General features: G+C 51.4%; 1 protein-coding gene across 1 annotated transcript in view; it reads left to right on the top strand.

The window, feature by feature from the left end:
- The first annotated feature begins 4,034 nt into the window (after positions 1–4,034).
- MOV10L1 (Mov10 like RNA helicase 1) overlaps positions 4,035–18,869 on the top strand; it is a 45,861-nt gene continuing 31,026 nt past the window's right edge. Inside the window, exons 1-8 of the mRNA XM_060112900.1 lie at positions 4,035–4,131; positions 5,762–5,946; positions 11,823–11,985; positions 13,292–13,404; positions 13,832–14,019; positions 17,008–17,151; positions 17,398–17,642; positions 18,010–18,121. Of these exons, the coding sequence (XP_059968883.1) occupies positions 4,035–4,131; positions 5,762–5,946; positions 11,823–11,985; positions 13,292–13,404; positions 13,832–14,019; positions 17,008–17,151; positions 17,398–17,642; positions 18,010–18,121 (1,247 nt within the window). The remainder of the gene's footprint in view (positions 4,132–5,761; positions 5,947–11,822; positions 11,986–13,291; positions 13,405–13,831; positions 14,020–17,007; positions 17,152–17,397; positions 17,643–18,009; positions 18,122–18,869) is intronic.

Below are 18,869 nucleotides of genomic sequence, written 5' to 3'. Positions count from 1 at the left end.
CCACACGAGGGTTTCCCGTCTGCATACTTACCTCTGCGGCGGGTCTGGTGTGGGAGCGCCGGTCTCTGGGTGAGGGGCTCCTGTTACAGAGTCACCCTGCCTTGGGTGTCCAGCAAGAACTATTCACAGACGGAACAAAAGCCTGGCAGAACTGCACTTAAGCCAGGCAAGGAGGACCGCTTCCTGAATTTCAATGAGGGCATGAAGCAAGGGATCCTGGAAAGTTCTTGGTGGTTGTATAACTGCTGGCCCAGAGTTCCGCTCCGTCCTGCACCAACCCCGCCAGGAGCAGAGGGGCCTCGTCAGGTCCCCTGGAGGCAGACAGGTTGCAGGCGCTGGGGTGGGCATCTCGGAAGAAAAGGTGTACCTGAGTTCAGAACTGCACCAAGCACAGGATCCTGGCGGTCCGGAGGGCCGGGTACCTGTTTTGGAAACAAACACATTTTTATCCAAAGCCTTATTCTCCATCCTTTCTGGCAGCCCTTTTCCATCCCCTGTGATCACACAAGGAACACCTCCTTCATAAGGTCTCACACACATTTGCACTCAACGTGGCTGACCTGGCCCTTGAACTGCTTGGGATTCTGACCTGCGGGTTCCTGTGGGCAGCGCCGGGTCCTGCTGTGCCCTTTCTTTCTGCTCACCAAGCAGAGGGAAAGGACGGGAGGGCACTTTGCCCAGAGACGCTGGCGCCCCACAATTACAGCACCAGTCTTTGTGCTCACAGGAGCGCTTAAATGGCTCTAAACCAGAGCATTCTGCAAAGCCGGCTCCTCAGACCACAAGCCCACATCAGGCTTGAGCAAAGGCTTCAGTTTCCAATCATGGGATGCTCTGTTGTCTTCGTTTTTCTACCAATCAAGAAGGATTCGAATTAATTTTCACAAACTGTGAAGTCAAGAAGGGATTTTAAATAGATTGAAAACCCCCCCAAACCTCCTTCTTAACTGTCTTTTAAAGCAGTAAGTGGAACTAGCAGGAAATGTCCGACCAATGGAGCTCTTCACTTCTCTCTTTGTTTGAAGAAAAGCATTCAGCAGGTTTCACCATTTCTGTGCCTTTCCAAAGTTGTTCTCTAAGAAATCAAAGAAGCTGCCTTGAATTAGAGATCGTAGGACAAACACCGCCCAAAGCGTCCTGGGAAGAACTTCCTCGTGTCTGGCGGCAACACCAGTTTCTAGAACAAGCCCCAATCCCTCACACAAGCTCTGGCTCCTCAAGAGCCCTTCCTCTGCCTTCCACTGCCGACGTCCCGCTCATGCTTCAACATTCGCCTCGCCGTTCAGCGAACATCTGCAAAGTGAACAGGGCAGGCCATGGTCCTTCTCACATGGAGTCCACAATCTAATGGGGGGAAGGGCGCACACAAGAAGAATAAATGGGTGTGTTCTATGGTGACGTACTTGACTCTCTCTGGGACAGCAAATAAGTACAGGGAGGGGATGAAGGTGCTACCTGGGGAGACAAGGAAGGCCTCACTGGGAAGGAAGCTAGGCGGGCAGGGAGCAGAGTTGCTTCAGGTGCAAAGGCCCTGAGGTGGCAAGGCTGGAGGATGGTGGGCACGAGGATCACATGAGGTAAGGTGCAGGTGAGGCCTCCAGGGACGAGGCACCTGTGGACACGGAGACAGGCTTGGCTTTGACTCTGAGATGGACTTGCTCGGAAGCTCTGGGCAGAAGAGTCCAGCTGGGAGGAGCACAGGCTGCGGGGCAGCAGGTGAGAGCAGGTCCTGGCGGGGATGGAGGTAGAGCGGTGGGGGTGGTGAGAAGTGACAGGATTCTCAATAGACTTTCACAAGCCAACCTGATCTGCCGTCCCAGCGACGTGGGGTGAGGAGGGCAGGAGTTCAGGAGACGGGAAGGTTCTTGGCCTGAGCGGTGCAGCTGGCGCTGCCTCACCTGGGATGGAGAAGACAGAGGTTAGGAGTTTCGTTTTGATGATGAGGCTGAGGTGTCTGTTGGATGTCAAGTGGATCTGCTGATGAGGTGGAGTGGAAGAGTCCAGAATCCAGAGGAGGTTTGGGCTGTTGGATGGGAGGGGCAGCCCTGTGACGTGGAAGGTCCCACGCACGTCACCCTGGCTCTGGCGCCCTGCAGGAAGCCCGGCCCAGCTCCCAGCCCCCGTGTTGCACGCTCTGGTCCTGGGACGTCTCTCCCCACTTATCCAATAAATCCCCAGGGCCTTTCCCACTTCCTTGTGTATTCCCAGCAATGAGCCCAAGACAGGGACTTAGCAGTGCTTCATATCATTTAAGGAACGAGTATCTCCCCACCTCTCAGGAAGGGGTTGTAATTACACTGTGCATCTATGGAGAGGTGAGACCCAGGCTGTCGATCAGACTGAGGGATCTGACCCAGTAAAACAAAAACATGCCCGTCAAAGCTAAATTGGACCCCAGCCAACAATACCAGGATACCCAGGGTTTCCAACAGTACATGGAACATTTGTGAAAGGAGACAAGGAGGAAAGCCTCGATACATTATTTAAATTAATTCATCCAGGTTTTATTGTCTGACCATGACAAAATTAAATTAGAAATTATTAACAGAAAAATATCTGGAAAATCCTCAAATATTTAGAAACTAAACAATATGCTGCTAAAATAACTCCATGGGTCAAAGAAGAAATCACAAAGGAAATTAGAAACTGAAGGAAAATGAAAATACAACACGTCAAATTTTGTACAATGCAGCTGAGTCAGAGCTTACAGAAATTTGTACTTTTAAACACATATCAAAAATGAAGAAAGTTCCAAAATTCATTATCTAAGTTTTCACCTTAAAAAGTTAGAAAAGCACAAATCAAAGTAGAAGAAGAAGGAGGAGGTGGAGGAGGAGAGAGGCAGTAGAGGCGGGCAGGGGTGGGAGAGGAGGAAGAAGACAAAAACAGGAAATAACGAATAGAGAAAAACCAATGAAACCAAGAGGTGTTTTCTGAAAAAACAAATAAAACTGATAAACCTGTAGCTAGACTGATGAAGACAAACAAGAGGGTAGACATAAATTACCAATATCAGGCATGAAAGATGGTTCCTCACAATGGATCACACAGACATAAAAAGGATGGTAAGGAAATACTGTGAACAATTTATGCTAATAATTTGACACCTTGGATGAAATGGACAAATCCCGTAAAAGATGAAATTACCAAAGTTTATGCAATATTGCTCAATACTGGTGACTTAAATAGCCCTTTAACTATTGAATTTATTGAATTTGTTAAAGCAGATGTACAATGTATGTCTGATAAGCCACAAGGCAGGCTGTTCTAGTTAGCGTAGAGTTCAAGCCAAATCAGGTATAAGCCAGAAGGACTTCCCCACACCTCAATATGTGAAAATTTCTTCATCACTCAGGAGCAAAGATGCCACCCTTGACCACACATTACCAAGTTGAATCGATACACAAAAGTATAATAAACAATGACCAAGTTGAGTTTTCCCAGAAAAGCAGGGGTGGCTTAACATTTGAAAAATCAATCAGTGTGGTTCACTCTCATTAACACCCTAAAACAGAAAAACGACATGATCACTTCAATAGATACAGAAAAAAGCATTTGAGAAAATTCCACACCCAAGCGCGATAAGAACTCGCAGAAAAATAGGAACAGAGGGAACTTCCTCAACTTGATAAAGGGTATCTGCCAAAGCTACACCTAACAGCTCAGAATGGTGAAACGCTCAGCCTTCCACCCTCCCCAGATGGAGGGAAGAAGGCCCACCTGCGCGAAGCCCTGCCCACCAGCGCACGCCTTGAGCGCCAGGCATGACGTCACTCCCACGCTGCGCACTAACGGTCAGCAACCGGCAACCACTCGCAGTTAACAGGCTTGGCGTGCGCAACACCCCCATTGGCCAAGCTCGACCAGGCGTGGGCGCAGGCGCGGGCGCCACAACCCTATTGGCCAAGCTCGAGGGCACGCAGGCGCAGGCTCGGTCACGGCGACCCCATTGGCTGAGGGCGGCGGGAGCGGCGTGCCGCGTGCGGGCGCCTAGGGCGGCGGAGGGCGTGGCGGCGGAGACGAGCGGCCGAGCCATGCTGCGCCTCGCGGGCAAGCTGGTGGCTTTCTTCTGGAGGAGGGCGGAAGAACCCGAGGAGGAGGCCGGGCCGCGGGGGCCCGAGCTCGCAGAAGGTGCCTCGCGGGAAGGGCCGGTACGCGCGGCCTCCTGAGGCCGCCCAGCCGGACAGTGGACCGTGGACTGTGGACGGGCGCGGGGGTGGGGGGGCGGCTGGTGACCTAGTGAGAGCCGCTGAGGCTCTCAAAGCCTGGTTCCTGCGCCTGGTGGGGCGGGGGTGGGGGAGGAGCGTGGTCCGAGACGGGTCCCAGGGCGTTAGTGTGATGAGATTGGGATTTGAGAGCTTTTGCATGTTTTCTAACTCGAAGCTGAGGCATGTCTGTCCCGTGATGATCTCTTCTTTGCAGTGTAACTTAAACAGGCCTTCTCATTACGTAATAGCATTTTACGGCTTTTGGGTCTGTGCCTCCTTGTTTCCGCTTTGTGTTTTCATGCGCCGGGAGCGCCTTGACACGTCGTCCCTGCACGGCTTCCCGTTCTCTCTGTGTCAGCGTCCCTTGCGGTTGCGTGCTTCAACAGCTCTGGAAAGTGTAATCTGGCTGTCTTAAACTGTCGTTTTAGAGTCTCGTGGCCTCCTCCTCCTGTTTTCTTGAAATTGTTTTCGAACCCGTCTTCCTGAAGTACAAGCTGTACTTCTGTTTCTGCCACATCGTCCCTCCCTGCACCCAGAATTACACAGTTGCTTTTCCCCAAGGCTCTTCGCATTTCCTCCCAATTCCTCTTTCTATCTGAGACTTGAACGCCCGGTAGTGATTCTCTAGTTGCCTTCTCTAACCTCTAAAAGACGAAATTCTCCGCAAGAGAAGCCAGAACATCAGCCGTGGAGTTACTTGTTAAGGCAGCACGCTAAAAGCCATCTCTACCCAGAGTTGTTCACGCCTCTTTAGCTAACTTTGCCACCTGGAGTAAGTCGCTTCATCCGTCCGCACGGATCTTGTCTGTAAAATGTGGCCCTTCAACAACAGTCGGAGTTCCGGCCAGGCTTCTGCGGGCTTCCGTGGCTGGGCCGTGCCCTGGGCACTTGGGTGTCTTCTGTGTCTGAGAAGGAGCAGATGAGGTGCTGTGCAGACTCGGAGCACGGGTTCTGGCCAGGGTCTCTGAGCGGATGAGGGCAGGCCCTGCTCTACGCCAGACTTGCACCCCAGGCCCAGAACGTCCTCCAGCGCCGGGTTTGGTGAAATCACACAGAATCGCCTGACCGTGCTGCTGGTGGTATTGATAACAGCGGTAATGAGGGTGCACAGTAGCCACTCCCCTGATGCTGCTGTAATGCTAACAGCAGTTTACGATGCCCCCAAGCTGTGCCAGCCGCTCAGACGTCTACGCATTGCATGTTTCTGTCACGTAATAACCCTCACACAGCTCTCTCGGACAGAGACTATAACTGTCCCCGTTTTACAAGTGAGGACAGGCACGGGGTGGTTAAAGACCTAGCCCAGGGTTCCACAAATGGCTGGGGAAGAACTGGCCGTCAGACGCAGATAGCCTCTCCCCACCGAGCCCACTGCCTGTGCCCCTGGGAGGAGCCTGGGTCGTCTGCCTCCAAGACCCTGCTTTCTGAGCCCCCCAGTCTCCAGGGAGGTTCTCAGCCCACAGGGCTCCTAGCCCCGCGGATGCTCTGGGGGACTTAACTGTAGTGTGCACTTGATTTTTGGTCAATATAACCTCTCTGTTTACCCGTCTTAGGTGACACCAAGTTGAAAACTGTCCAGGGTGTCGTGACAAGGTACTGCAGCGATTATGGCATGATTGATGATTTGATCTACTTCTCCAGTGAGGCTTTGACTAGCAAAGTGCTTCTAAATGTTGGACAGGAAGTTATTGCGGTTGTGGAAGAGAATAAGGTGTCGAATGGACTGAAAGCAATCCGGGTAAGGCCTGAGTTCACGAGGAAGCCTCTCTACACCGTGGGCTTCACGCCGCTCTCCTCCTGTTCAGTTACCTCTCAGAGACAACCTGTAGTTTTATGCCATGGAGAGAAACACTTAACCACTTCTGTATCCACTCTTCTAGTCTTTTTAAAAGGTATTGTTAAAAATAACTATTTGGATCCTTTGTTATCCAGTTAGCAAAGATAATTAATGAACTCTACTATTCAGCAACTGTTTTTTTAGAAAAATTGTTTTTGTACTCTGATTTCCTGGAAGTATAATTGTTAGTCAGAGAGTATGCACATTTAACATTTTAATGGTTATCATCAAATTATCCTTCAGTAACACTGCACTAATTATCCTCAGGGGCAGGATGACACACTTGTTACCCACGTTGGCAAAAGGATGTGGACATTACTGATCTTGGAAATCTGCACCAATCACTTTGAAAAGGGATCTTATAATTTTAATTTGCACTTAAGCCTTAAAGTAGATTACATTTTCACATTTTTTCTCTGAGTTATTTTAGTGTCCTTTTATCATTTTTTTGTTGGGTTCAACTTTTTAAAATTAAACTTCCTACATTATGGAAATTAGACGTTTTTAAGCAAAATTATTATATGAAAGTGTTGGAAGTGTTTCCTCCGAGATCATCTTGTGACTTTGTTTTATAAAGTCTCATTTTATGGGCTTCCCTGGTGGCGCAGTGGTTGAGAGTCCGCCTGCCGATGCAGGGGACACGGGTTCGTGCCCCGGTCCGGGAAGATCCCACATGCCACGGAGTGGCTGAGCCCGTGAGCCATGGCCGCTGAGCCTGCATGTCCGGAGCCTGTGCTCCACAACGGGAGAGGCCACAGCAGTGAGAGGCCTGCGTACCACCAAAAAAAAAAAAAAAAAAAAAGTCTCATTTTATGTAGTTAACATGTCTGTCTTTTCCATGTGACTCTTGGGCTCTGTACGAATCCTTAGAGAGGCTTTTCCCACTTTTCATTAGACATGCACTCAGGTTTTCCTGTGAAAATTGTTTATGGACATTTAAATGTTTAATTTACCTGGAACTTGCTGGATGTACAGACTGAAAGAAGGAGCCAGACGTTTCTTCCCTGGTAGCACACCAGTCATCCGCTGAGTGGTCCACTCTTTCCTACTGAGTGGGAAGGTCCCTTTCTCACACACCAGAATCCCATCTGCCTGGGACCCTGTCTGGACCCTGTCGGTTCCCTGTTGGTTCTGATGCCTGCACGTGGCCCACGTGGCATGGTTGTATCCTCAGGTGGCAGGCTGGTTTCTCCCTTTTCTTTGTGGATGGCCTTCTCTGGGCTCTCCCCTCGCTGTTGATAAACGTTAGAGCAATCCTGCTATTTCTCCTCCTTGGCTCAGACTCACCTGGACCAGCACTGAGTGTGTGGATCCATTTAGGTCAAGTGACATGTGGATCATAGCAGGTCTTCTCCAGCTACAAATTATGTCCGTCCACTTACTTAAGCCTTCCTTTGTGTTCTTTTTGTTCAGTTCTGCAGATTCCTTGTGAAGTTTATTATTTTTTTTATTTTTATTTTTTTGCGGTACACAGGCTTCTCACTGTTGTGGCCTCTCCCGTTGCGGAGCACAGGCTCCGGACGCGCAGGCTTAGCGGCCATGGCTGACGGGCCTAGCCGCTCCGCGGCATGTGGGATCTTCCCGGACCGGGGCACGAACCTGTGTCCCCTGCATCGGCAGGCGGACTCCCAACCACTGCACCACCAGGGAAGCCCTGAAGTTTATTTTTGAGAATTGTAATGTTTTTGTTCCATTATCAATATAATTTTTCTTTGTATTTTCAAATTAATCTTTTTCTTTCCCTCTAGGAAATCTGTTGATTTTTCTGTTATGTAATTTGGTATCTGGCAAACTTACTGAGCTCCACTACTTTTTAAAATGGTCAAGACATACTTTGTTACTATTACATTTTAGTAAGTGCCATCTACCAGCCATGTGTGGCTATTTAAATTTAAGTGTATTAAAATTAAATAAAATTTAGAATTAATTCCTCAGTTTCACGAGCCACATTTCAAGCACTGAATGTAGCTGGTGGCACCAAATTGAATGGCGCGAATGTAGAACGTCTGTGTGGTGGCTGAAGGGCCTGCAGGGTTGCTCTGGCCGGGAACGTGCCTCCAGTGCAGAGCAGGCGCTTCCTCCTTGCTCTGCACCTGCACTTGGACTCCTCAGGCCAAGTACTTCCCTTGTTTGTTTTTAGCTTTTCTGGAAGATGCTTGAATCACTTGATTTACCAACATTTAACAGTATTAACTGACTTCCATTGTGAAAGTTGTGGAATTGGCTCATTTGCTCTACCCTCTGGATTTGTTTGCTCTTTTTTTTTTTTTTTTTTGTGGTACGCGGGCCTCTCACTGTTGTGGCCTCTCCCGTTGCGGAGCACAGGCTCCGGATGCGCAGGCTCAGCGGCCATGGCTCACGGGCCCAGCCGCTCCACGGCATGTGGGATCTTCCCAGACTGGGGCACGAACCCGTGTCCCCTGCATCGGCAGGTGGACTCTCAACCACTGTGCCACCAGGGAAGCCCTGTTTGCTCATTTTTTTTTTTTTTTTTCTTTTTTGCGGTATGCGGGCCTCTCACTGTTGTGGCCTCTCCCGTTGCGGAGCACAGGCTCCGGATGCGCAGGCCCAGCGGCCATGGCTCACGGGCCCAGCCGCTCCGCGGCATATGGGATCCTCCCAGACCAGGGCACGAACCCGTATCCCCTGCATCGGCAGGCGGACTCTTAACCACTGCGCCACCAGGGAGGAGGCCCTTGCTCATTTTTTATTCAGGTTTTTTTATTGTGGTAAAATATGCATAACATAAAATTAATTTTAATTTTTAATGCCATTCAGCGGCACTAAGTACATTCATGTTGTGCGCTCATACCCACTGTCTATTTTCATAACTTTTCATCATCCCAAATATAAACTCTATACCCATTAAACAATAATCCACTATTCTACTTTCTGTCTCTATAAATTTGACTATCCTGGGTACCTCATGTAAGTGGAATCGTATAATATTAGTCCTTTTGTGTCTGCCTTATTAGACTTAGCATAATATTTTCAAGGCATATCCGTGTAGCATGTATCAGAACTTCATTCCTTATTATGGCTAAATAATATTCCATTGTATGTATAGATTACATTTTGTTTCTCCACTCACCTGTTTGTGGGCACTTGTGTTGTTTCTACTTTCTGGCTGTTGTGGATAATGCTGCTGTGAAAAGTACTTTCTGAGTCCCAGTTTTCAATTCTTTTGGGTCTATACCTTGGAGTAGAATTGCATGGTCATATGGTAATCCTATATTTAATTTTTTGAGGAACTGCCAAAATTTCCCCAGTGGCTGCACCATTTTACATTCCCACCAGCAGCACAGGGGTTCCAGTTTCTCCACATCTCCACCAACATGAATTATTTTCCATTTTTTTGATAGTAGCCACTCTAGTGGATGTGAAGGGGTGTTTTATTGTGGTTTTGATTTATATTTCCCTAATAATTAGTGATGTTGAGCATCTTTTCATGTGTTTATTGGTCATTTATATATCTTCTTTGGAGAAATGTCTTTTCAGTTCCTTTGCTTATGTTTTAATCAGGTTGTTTATTCTGTTGTTGAGTTGTAGAAGTTTTTTTTAATATATTCTGGATATTAATCCCTTATCAGATATGTGGTTTACAAATATTTCCTCCCATTCTGTGAATTTTTTAACTTTTTCTTAATGTCAGTAATATTCTTTGATGCACCAAAGTTTTAAATTTTGATGGAGGGCTTCCCTGGTGGCGCAGTGGTTGAGAGTCTGCCTGCCGATGCAGGGGACACGGGTTCGTGCCCCAGTCCGGGAGGATCCCACATGCCGCGGAGCGGCTGGGCCCGTGAGCCGTGGCCGCTGAGCCTGCGCGTCCGGGGCCTGTGCTCCACAACGGGAGAGGCCATAGCAGTGAGAGGCCCACGTACCACCAAAAAAAAAAAAAAAAAAACTTGATGGAGTACAATTTATCCTTTTTTAATAGCCTATGCCTTTGATGTCACACTTAAAAAAATCATTAACTAATCCAAGATCATGAAGATTTTCTCCTGTGCTTTCTTCTAAGGGTTTTATAGTTTTAGTTCTTAAATTTAAGTCTTTGACCCACTTCTGAATTAATTTTTGAATATGGTATTGGATGAGGGTTTGACTTCATTCTTTTGCACGCTGAGAGCCAATCCCACCACCATTTTCTGAGAAGACTGCACAACAGGGAAAACCTTTTCCCTGTTGAAGGGTCTTGGCACCTTTGTTGGCACCTTTGACCATATATGTGAGGGTTTATTTCTGGGCTCTTTATTCTATTTCATTGGTATTTTGTCTGTCTTTACACTCTTTTAATTACTGTAGCTTTGTAGTAAGGTTTTTTGGGGTTTTTTGTTTTGTTTTGTTTTTTACTTTTTTTTTTTTTTTTGCCTGCATTCAGTCTTTGTTGCTGCGCGCAGGCTTTTCTCTGGTTGCGGCGAGCGGGGGCTACTCTTCGTTGCGGTGCGTGCGCTTCTCATTGTGGTGGCTTCTCGTTGTGGAGCACGGGCTCTAGGCATGTGGGCTTCAGTAGTTGTGGCACGTGGGCTCAGTAGTTGTGGCTCGCAGGCTCTAGAGCGCAGGCTCAGTCACTGTGGGGCATGGGCTTAGTTGCTCTGAGGCATATGGGATCTTCCCGGACCAGGGCTTGAACCCATGTCTCCTGCATTGGCAGGTGGATTCTTAACCACTGCGCCACCAGGGAAGCCCTTGTAGTAAGTTTTGAAATCAAAAAGTGTGAGTCCTCCAACTTTGCTCTTCCTTTTCAAGATTGTTTTGGCTGTTCAACGTTACTCGAGATTCCATATGAATTCTGGGATGGGTTTTTCTATTTCTGCAAAAACCATCATTGGGATTTTGATAGAGATTGCATTGAATCCATAGATCGCTTTGGATAGTATTGATGTCTTAATGTTAATCCATGAACCTGAGGTGTGTTTCCATTTATTTGTGTCTTCTCTGACTTCTTGCAGCCACATTTTGTAGTTTTCAGTGTACAGGTCTTCCACCTCCTTGGTTAAATTTATTCCTAAGTGTTTTATTCTTTTTGATGCTATCATAAATGGAATTGTTTTCTCAGTTTCCTTTTTTGAATTGTTCATTGCAAGTGTATAGAAATACGACTGATTTTTGTATATTGATTTCATATGCTGGAACTTTGCTGTATTCGTTTATTAGCTCTAACAGGTGTTTTGTAGATTCTTTAGTGTTTTCTGTATGTAAGATCATGTCATCTATAAATACATAATTTTCTTCTTCCTTTCCAATTTGGATACTAAAATGTCTCCTTCTTGCCTAATTGCTCTGGCTGGGACTTCCAGTATTCTGTTGAACAGAAGTGGTGAAACAGGCATCATTGCCTTGTTCCTTATCCTCGGGGGAAAGCTTTCAGTCTCTCACCACTAAGTGTCATGTGAGCTGTGGGTTTTTCATACGTGGCCTTTATCCTATTGAGGAAGTTACAGTCTCTTCCTATTGGATTGAGTGTTTTTATCGTGTAAAGGTGTTGAGTTATGTCAGATGCTTTTTTTGTATCAGCTGAGATGATCATATATTTTTTCCTTTGTTCTACCAGTGTGCTGGATGGTACTGACTGATTTTTATTTGTTGAACCACGTTTGCATTCTCGGGTAAACCCCCCTCCATCATGGTGTGCAACGCATTTCTTACGCAGCTGCATTCAGTTTGCCAGTATTTCATTGAGGATTTTTGCCTCAGTGTTTATACGGGGGTCTCGGCCAGAAGTTTGCTTTCCTCGGTGTCCTCAGTATGTCTTAAGTAGCAGTTTGCCTGTCTTGCAGGTGGAAGCTGTCTCAGATAAATGGGAAGACGACAGCAAGAGCCACGGCAGAGGGCTCTCCGACTCCAGCCCCCGAGTGCTGGTCGGCTGCGTGACCTCGCTGATGGGCGGCGCCGGCTACATCAACCAGACCACATACTTCTCCCTGGAGAGTGTGTGTGAAGGTATGCGGGATGCGTTTCTGCTTCATGTTTAAAATTAGGTTTTGTGGAGTTTTTTTTAAATGTTCATAACGAGATTTGAGATGGACCAGGGCCCGGTTTTCATCTGCCAGGTCCTCGGAGTGTTGCCCTTAAAGCCTCTGCCCAGCATCTGGTTCCTCCTATCTGGATCTCATCCCAGGACTCTGACATCCCACCCCACCCCACACCCCACACCACCCTGTGTCTGGAGCTATTTACCCCAGATGCCCGCCTGCTCTGCCCCCAGGCCTGCCCTGTATGGACCAGCCAGCCTTGCCCTTTCCCTTCTGGTCTGTTTGTTTGAGCACTGGCTTTGCCGTGGGTGCTCTCTAGCTGGGTTGCCTTTGTGCATCTGTCAGTCTGCTTGAAACACCCGCCGACCCGGAAGCCGGTGCTTCAGGAGCTTTGCCTCCAGTGGTGTTGTGCCGCGGCCCGTGGTGCAGCGCGGCCCCGCTGTTGAGTAGCAATGTCCGCAGGTGGTTGGGCTGCTGTGTGCTCGTCACCAGCTTTCTTGAGAAACAGACTCCATATTTCATTAGGCACTGTTGTTTTTTGAGCTTAACTGCTGCAAAAATGTTTATTACAAAACAACCAAAAGGTTATCACCGGTTGTGGCTACACCGTGTGCCGCGCCCAACCTGTCCAGACCACTCTTTCCCGCTTCACGTCAGGACGGCTTGGCTGCCACCTCACGTCACTGCCCCTGCCATTTCCCCGCTTTCCCGGCCACCCTACCAGCTCCCTGGCACACCGAGGGGCTCCCCCTCCTGAGCTGGGATGCCTGTAGCCGCCCAGGCCTCAGGTCTGAGCATATCTCCCTGTGTCACCGTGCACCCTGGGTGTCCCTGATGGGGAGGGTACTCACAGTGTCTGCAACGAGCTGGCAGAGGAGTGTCACATGTACCCGCACCTCCTGGAGCCAGGGCTGCGGGTGGAGGGCTGCCATTCTGCCCACTTTGTTGCAGTTGTTGATGACACTTTGTTACGTTTTTCTTTGTAAGAACTTTGGGGAGTATCTGAAATCAGATGGGGTCCTGAGACTGTGCAGACCAGGTCCCCTGCCCTTGCCTTGTAGGCAGGAAGACAGGTTGGCCTGTAACAGCCTCTGCTCCGTTGGCGCGGGTAAATCTGGGGGAGAATCCAGGGGGGATACGCTGGTTCCTAACGGGAGCAGAGGGCACCTCTCCCAGCCGGTCGTGTGTCTCAGAACAGAGACATAACTGCAGAGTGAGTTGTACACTTTGATGTTGCCTCACCAAGTAACATGCCCGGTTTCCCTACCTTGGAGGTTTCAAGCCTTGCAAGGGGGACTGGGTGGAGGCCAAGTACTGGATCCGGCCGGGCACGTGGAGGAGTGAGGCCATCTCGGTGAAGCCACTGAGGTACAAGCGCGTGGACCGGGTAGGTGCTGAACCTCGAGCGGCCCGGGGTCCTGGGTGCGATGGGAGGTCAGGATAAGTGAGGGTCCGTCTCGGGCAGAGAAGACCCTGATGTCTTACTGAGATCACCGGCGGCCGGCCTGCACACTCACATAGTTAAATTCTAGGTCACGAAGGGACGAGGAGTGTTAAAGCGTCTGATGGTGGGGACGCGTGCAGTGGGGTGTGGGCTCTGCCCTCGCTCGTAGCAACGGCTGCGGTCTGGGGAGTGGGGACTGGACCAGAGGAGGGAATCGAGGTTGCGGGTGGAGGTGGAGGTGTGTGCTGGGCCTCGCTCCCTGCCCAGCCGGTCCCACTGGGGGCGTTGCTCCTCCTCCGAGACCAGACCTGAGCCTCACTGGCTGCGGCGGCCCCGTGCACACTGCCAGCCCCTGGTGCTGTGCTTGCAGGTCTGCGTGTCCAGCCTCTGTGGGAGGAACGGGGTGATCAACGACTACATCTTTTTCACCCTGGACTCCCTGACGCTCCCGGAAGGCTACGTGCCACAGAGGCACGACGTGGTCAGCGCGGTGGTGGTGGAGAGCAGCCAGTCGTGCTACATGTGGAGGGCCCTGTGCGTGGCCCCAGTGCAGAGGCGGTGAGGAGGCGGCGGCTCGGGGGACGGGGGCCTGGGGTGCATCTGAGAGCCCATTTAACAAGGCAGGTAGCAGACCGTCCAGGTCCTGAGCTGGCAGGGCTGGAAGGAGGGCTCTCCCGGGGATTGGGGGTCCTCACAGTCGCCTGAAGGCTGAGTGAAAAGTGAGGGAAAAGCTGCCTCTTGATCCTTATTCTCATGTTGACGATCTTCGTATTTTCATGGATTTTGTGTGTCGTGTCCTTTCACACGTCGGCATTTTGTAGAACACGTTGGACGTGGGCAGCTCTTTTTTTATTTTGGCGATGCCAGTTGCGTCATGCATGCAGGATCTAGTTCCCCAACCTGGGATCGAACCCGGGCCCCCTGCATTGGGAACGTGGAGTCTTACTCACTGGACCACCAGGGAAGTCCTGGTTGGTTCTTAAAATTACTGAATTTCCTGTATCTGGTTCTTCCTTCTGTGCGCCCGTGACTTCCTGCCTCCGACACGCGTGTTTCTGCAACAGGATAGGCCCTCCCGAGCTCCCGCCCGTCTCTGCTGCTCTTTCTCCGTAGTGCTCATCTCAGGGAGCTCGTTACATGGTTTCCGAAGTCATTCTGTTTATTGTCTGATCTCCTCAGCGGAGCAGGTTGCTTGCAGGGAGGAGTGTCTCATGAGCCACAGGGCAGGCAGGCAGGGGAGCCCCGTCTCAGGAGGGCTGAGCTGCCCGGCACAGCTGGAAGGGATGTGCTGGGGGTGGGGTGTGGGCAGAAGGGGAACATGGTGAGGTGGGCCCTGCCGTGTCCAGACTGTCTGGTGGACACGTCCTCTTGCCCCACGGGACCTGCCCTCCTTTTGGAGAATGACTGCCCGTCCTCGGAACAGTGAAGTGTGGGAGGTGCATACCCTCGCCTCCTCCACCGGGAAGGCCCAGGAGGCCCGGGAGTTCTGGCTTCAGTCTGTCTGATGGGCCCAGGGGTGTGTGGACGTGAGGCCAAGCAGGCGCTTGTTTGCCAGGCATCTGTGCCGGGGTCTTGGAGGCCGAACCGGGGCCTCGGCTCCCTGCCGGCTCTGTGATCCTGCTGGCCATCGGCCACCTGGAGCAGAAGCTGGCAGCCCTGCCCACATTAGGTATCGTCACTCGGAACCTTGTGCCACTTTAAGGAAGCACCATGTTGTTGAAACGCGGGCTTCCTGATTGTTGTCTTTGCAGCACAGTAACTGGGCTCCTGACGGCCGTGGGCAGGGGCGGATCGTGGGAGGGCAGCCAGGACTGGTGCAAACTGACCATCTGAGAGAAACAGCTGCCGTCTTGCCCGCAGGGCCAGTGTGTTGGTCGGAAGGGAGGCTGGGTCCCTCTTGTCGTGTCTGTCTGATTCTTCGCAGCACTTCCCTTAACCTGCTCTGTGACTCACCGTGTTTCCAGAGGACCCGCGTCTGCCGAATGGAGCGGGTGGGGGCAGGAGCGGAGGGCTCCCTGGCCGTGGGCGGTGAGCTTCCGGTGAGCCTCCCCGGGGGGCCTGGCTGCAGTGGCCTCTGGCCCCTCCAGTGAGGAGAGCTGGTCCCCGGAAGGGTGACCAATCGGGCACTTACCCCAAGCTCCATGCGTCTGCCTCGAGCGGCCGTCTTCACAGGACCAGGGAAGTCGTCACACCTTCATTTTCAGACACTGGCCGTGAGCCAACCCCAGCTCCTGTGCAGCCCCTCATCATCCCCCCGTCAGCGCGGGGCTGGGAGGAGCGGTGGAGGGGTCGCTGGCCCGGTAAGCAGTCAGGCCCCGCGTCCTGTCCGCCCAGCAGATGCCCCGCATGCTGTGGTCCCTGTGCTGCATCCTGACCGTGGTTTCCTCCCGGTTTAAAGGAGCCAGCTGTCCTGGCTCCACGGTGTTAGTCCCAAGTGAAGGATGCCGCCCTGTACTCAGACGCACCGTCCGGCTGCCCGCTCAAGGGTCTGAAGGACAGCGAAGTGTTGTGTGCGAAGCAGGGCCCTGCACTCCTCCGGGCCAGGCCTGTAGCAGAGTCCAGCATCCCCGCTCCAGGCTCCGGGTGGGTTCCGCCCAGAACCCGCAGGTGGCTCCTGACTCCCGTCTTGGTGCTCCTCTGCCTGTCCATAAGCTGCTACGGCTGGCCATCTGCAAGGACAGATGACCGCTCCCACGGCCACCCCAGGCTGGGGCTGAGGCATGGCTGCACGATCTCGGGGCGGCCCCGGCCATGTGGATGAGGAGAGGAAGGTGGGGAGCGGGTGGCGGGCCGGGGCGTGTGGCCAGCAGGGAGTTAAGGGGGGCTGGCTGAGAGGGCATGGCTGCTGTGGTAGAGGGTGTCTCTGGGTGGGTGTGTGGACAGGGACCAGGTGTGAAGGAGACTGTTTCCGGGTGGCACTGCAGGAGGGTCAGGGAGGGGAGGCAGGAGCTGAGGGTGAGTGGTGGGCACAGCACCCGGGCTTCATGGCAGCATCAGGAGGACAAAGGGGGACGAATGGTCCCTTCTCACGGGAGGGTGGAATCTGCTCATTTTCTAAAGATAAAAATTCTCATTTAATTAGTTTCAGATATTTTGAAGCCACACTCTTTTTCCAAACGAAAGCTTAGTAGTGGATCCCTGACGAGCAGAGCCCCTTGCAGCAGCCGGGGAGGGTCTGGGGAGGAGCCCTGAACACCCTTCCCTCTGTGACCAGGGCTGGGGGGTGCAGGGGGTGAGGGGTCCCGGGCCTCTGGGGGATGCGCGGCTGGTGAAGGCCACCCGTGTTCTTAGATCCCCAGAGCTCCCACCAGGGCCCTCCTCTCCTCTGGATTCAGCAGGGCTTGTAGTTTCTTTTTCAGGGTGATCTGCTGTCTTGCTCAGAAGTTCTAAGTGTCATCCTTACTTGGTCGCCTCTTTGGGGCTGGCCCCTTATCCCCTCGCCCTGTGGTTGGTGCAGCCTGGAGGGGCAGGGAAGGCAGGTGGGGCCTCAGGACGCCCCGCCCGCCCACGCTGACCCCGACACTGTCCTGTGGCTGCTTTATCCAGGGGCACCTCTGCGGTTGAGGAGGCTGCTGACGAGGCCTGTGGAGCCCTTTTACTGAAAAACAAAGGTGACATTGAAGTCACGAGGATGACAAATTTTGGAACGCTGAAAGAAGGAGAAAGCAAAAATGTGGTGATCTGGATAGAGTAAGTTTGCCACTCAAACAAAAGTACAAACTGTGATTTAAGAATTCTGTAGAACCAATTTTATTTTGCTTGTTTTTCCTTTATGTATATCTTTCTAGATTTTCCACCCTGAAATAGCCTTTTTACTTATACTTATAAAAGTATTTGCAATTGCCATTCACTAGTTAGACTGAATTCTGTTTTATGGTGACAGTATTTTAGCTTTAGAAATCCTGTCTCTGTTCATGGCTAATTTTCCTTTTCCAGGAATAAAGGAGACATTCCTCAAAACTTAGTCAGCTGCAAGTTGGGTGGCTGGGATAAAGCTAAACAGTTCAGATTTCAGATGCTGGATAAAGTCCAGACGTGCCCCGAAGTGTCTCTTGTTTCCGTTCCTGAGAAGGAGAAGAATTTTACGGATGAAAATATTAGCTCATTAGACAGCTGCAGGAAAACCAAAGCCTGTCAGACGTTGGAGAGCAGTCTGATGAACGACAGAGAAGCCTCTCCAGGTAGACGTGTCAGCTGTTGCCGTTGGATCAGCTGCGCGAGCGCAGTCGGGTCCGGGAGCTGGTGCAGCTGCTCCAGGGTCTGGGCAGGCGAGGGGCAGTGTTTACGCTGTGGGCTCTTTGGTCTGGACCCTTCTCTGATACTTGGGGCTAAAACAGCTGGAGAAATGCCCGGCGTGCTTTACACGAGCTGCTTCGTGCAATGATTCTAAATTGGGAAGAGGATGCCTGCCGCCCCCTTGCCTGTCGCTCACCTGTTGGGGGCTTTGGCCACTCGTCTGTGTGTGATAGATAGTCCCTTCCACCAGCACCACCACTGTCAGAACAGTTCACCTTTGGTCTAATTTTGGATTTAAATTTCATCTCCCAGATGACTATGCCTGTAAAGGAGAGAAGGAGAAGAATGTGTCACAGAAGCCCGAACCCGGTGGGCTCATCCCTCCAGGTGGAAGAACCCTGATCGTGGTTACCTGTGATGCAAAGTACGTGGCTGGAGGGTATGGAGGGAGTTGACTTTGCGGCATCTGCGCGTTTGTCTTGTTCGGTTTCACTTATGGTACTTCTAGGTTGGATGTTGTAAAAAGTATTGGTAACTATTTTCCTTTTTTTTTTTTTTTTTTTTTGCGGTATGCGGGCCTCTCACTGTTGTGGCCTCTCCCGTTGCGGAGCACAGGCTCCGGACGCGCAGGCCCAGCGGCCACGGCTCACGGGCCAGCCGCTCCGCGGCATGTGGGATCCTCCCAGACCGGGACACGAACCCGTGTCCCCTGCATCGGCAGGCGGACTCTGAACCACTGCGCCACCAGGGAAGCCCTTTTTTTTCCCTTTTTTTTTTTTTTTTGCATAGTAACTATTTTGATGGGACCAAATCACAAGGAAAAGCGCTAGTGGAGAAAGTGGCTTGAGTGAGGGTACCCACGCTGACACCTGACTACGGAGGACGGGCACGGCCAAGCCCCCACAGCCTTGGAAAGCCGGGGCCCTGAGGCCCCTGCTGCTCCTCCCCAGGCCTGCCTTTATCTCGGCCCTGAGACCTTCCTGCCCTTCTCCCTCCACCCGGGCAGCCCGGCCAGACACGGGCTCCCGAGCCCTCGTGGGCCCTTCCCTCTCCTGCCTCCTTCCCCATTTCCAGAACCCCCGGCTCTTCCTGCTGGTCCCCTGTCAGCTGGGCGCTTTGGTGCAGCCCTTCTTCCCTCCCTCATCTCATCTACACTTGCTGATTTTAAATTT

This window comes from Mesoplodon densirostris, chromosome 11 (assembly GCF_025265405.1).
Source record: "Mesoplodon densirostris isolate mMesDen1 chromosome 11, mMesDen1 primary haplotype, whole genome shotgun sequence".
In the NCBI taxonomy this organism is placed as follows: Eukaryota; Metazoa; Chordata; class Mammalia; order Artiodactyla; family Ziphiidae; genus Mesoplodon; species Mesoplodon densirostris.
Note: the sequence above shows the minus strand (reverse complement) of the source record. Positions and strands in the feature narration are given on the sequence as shown.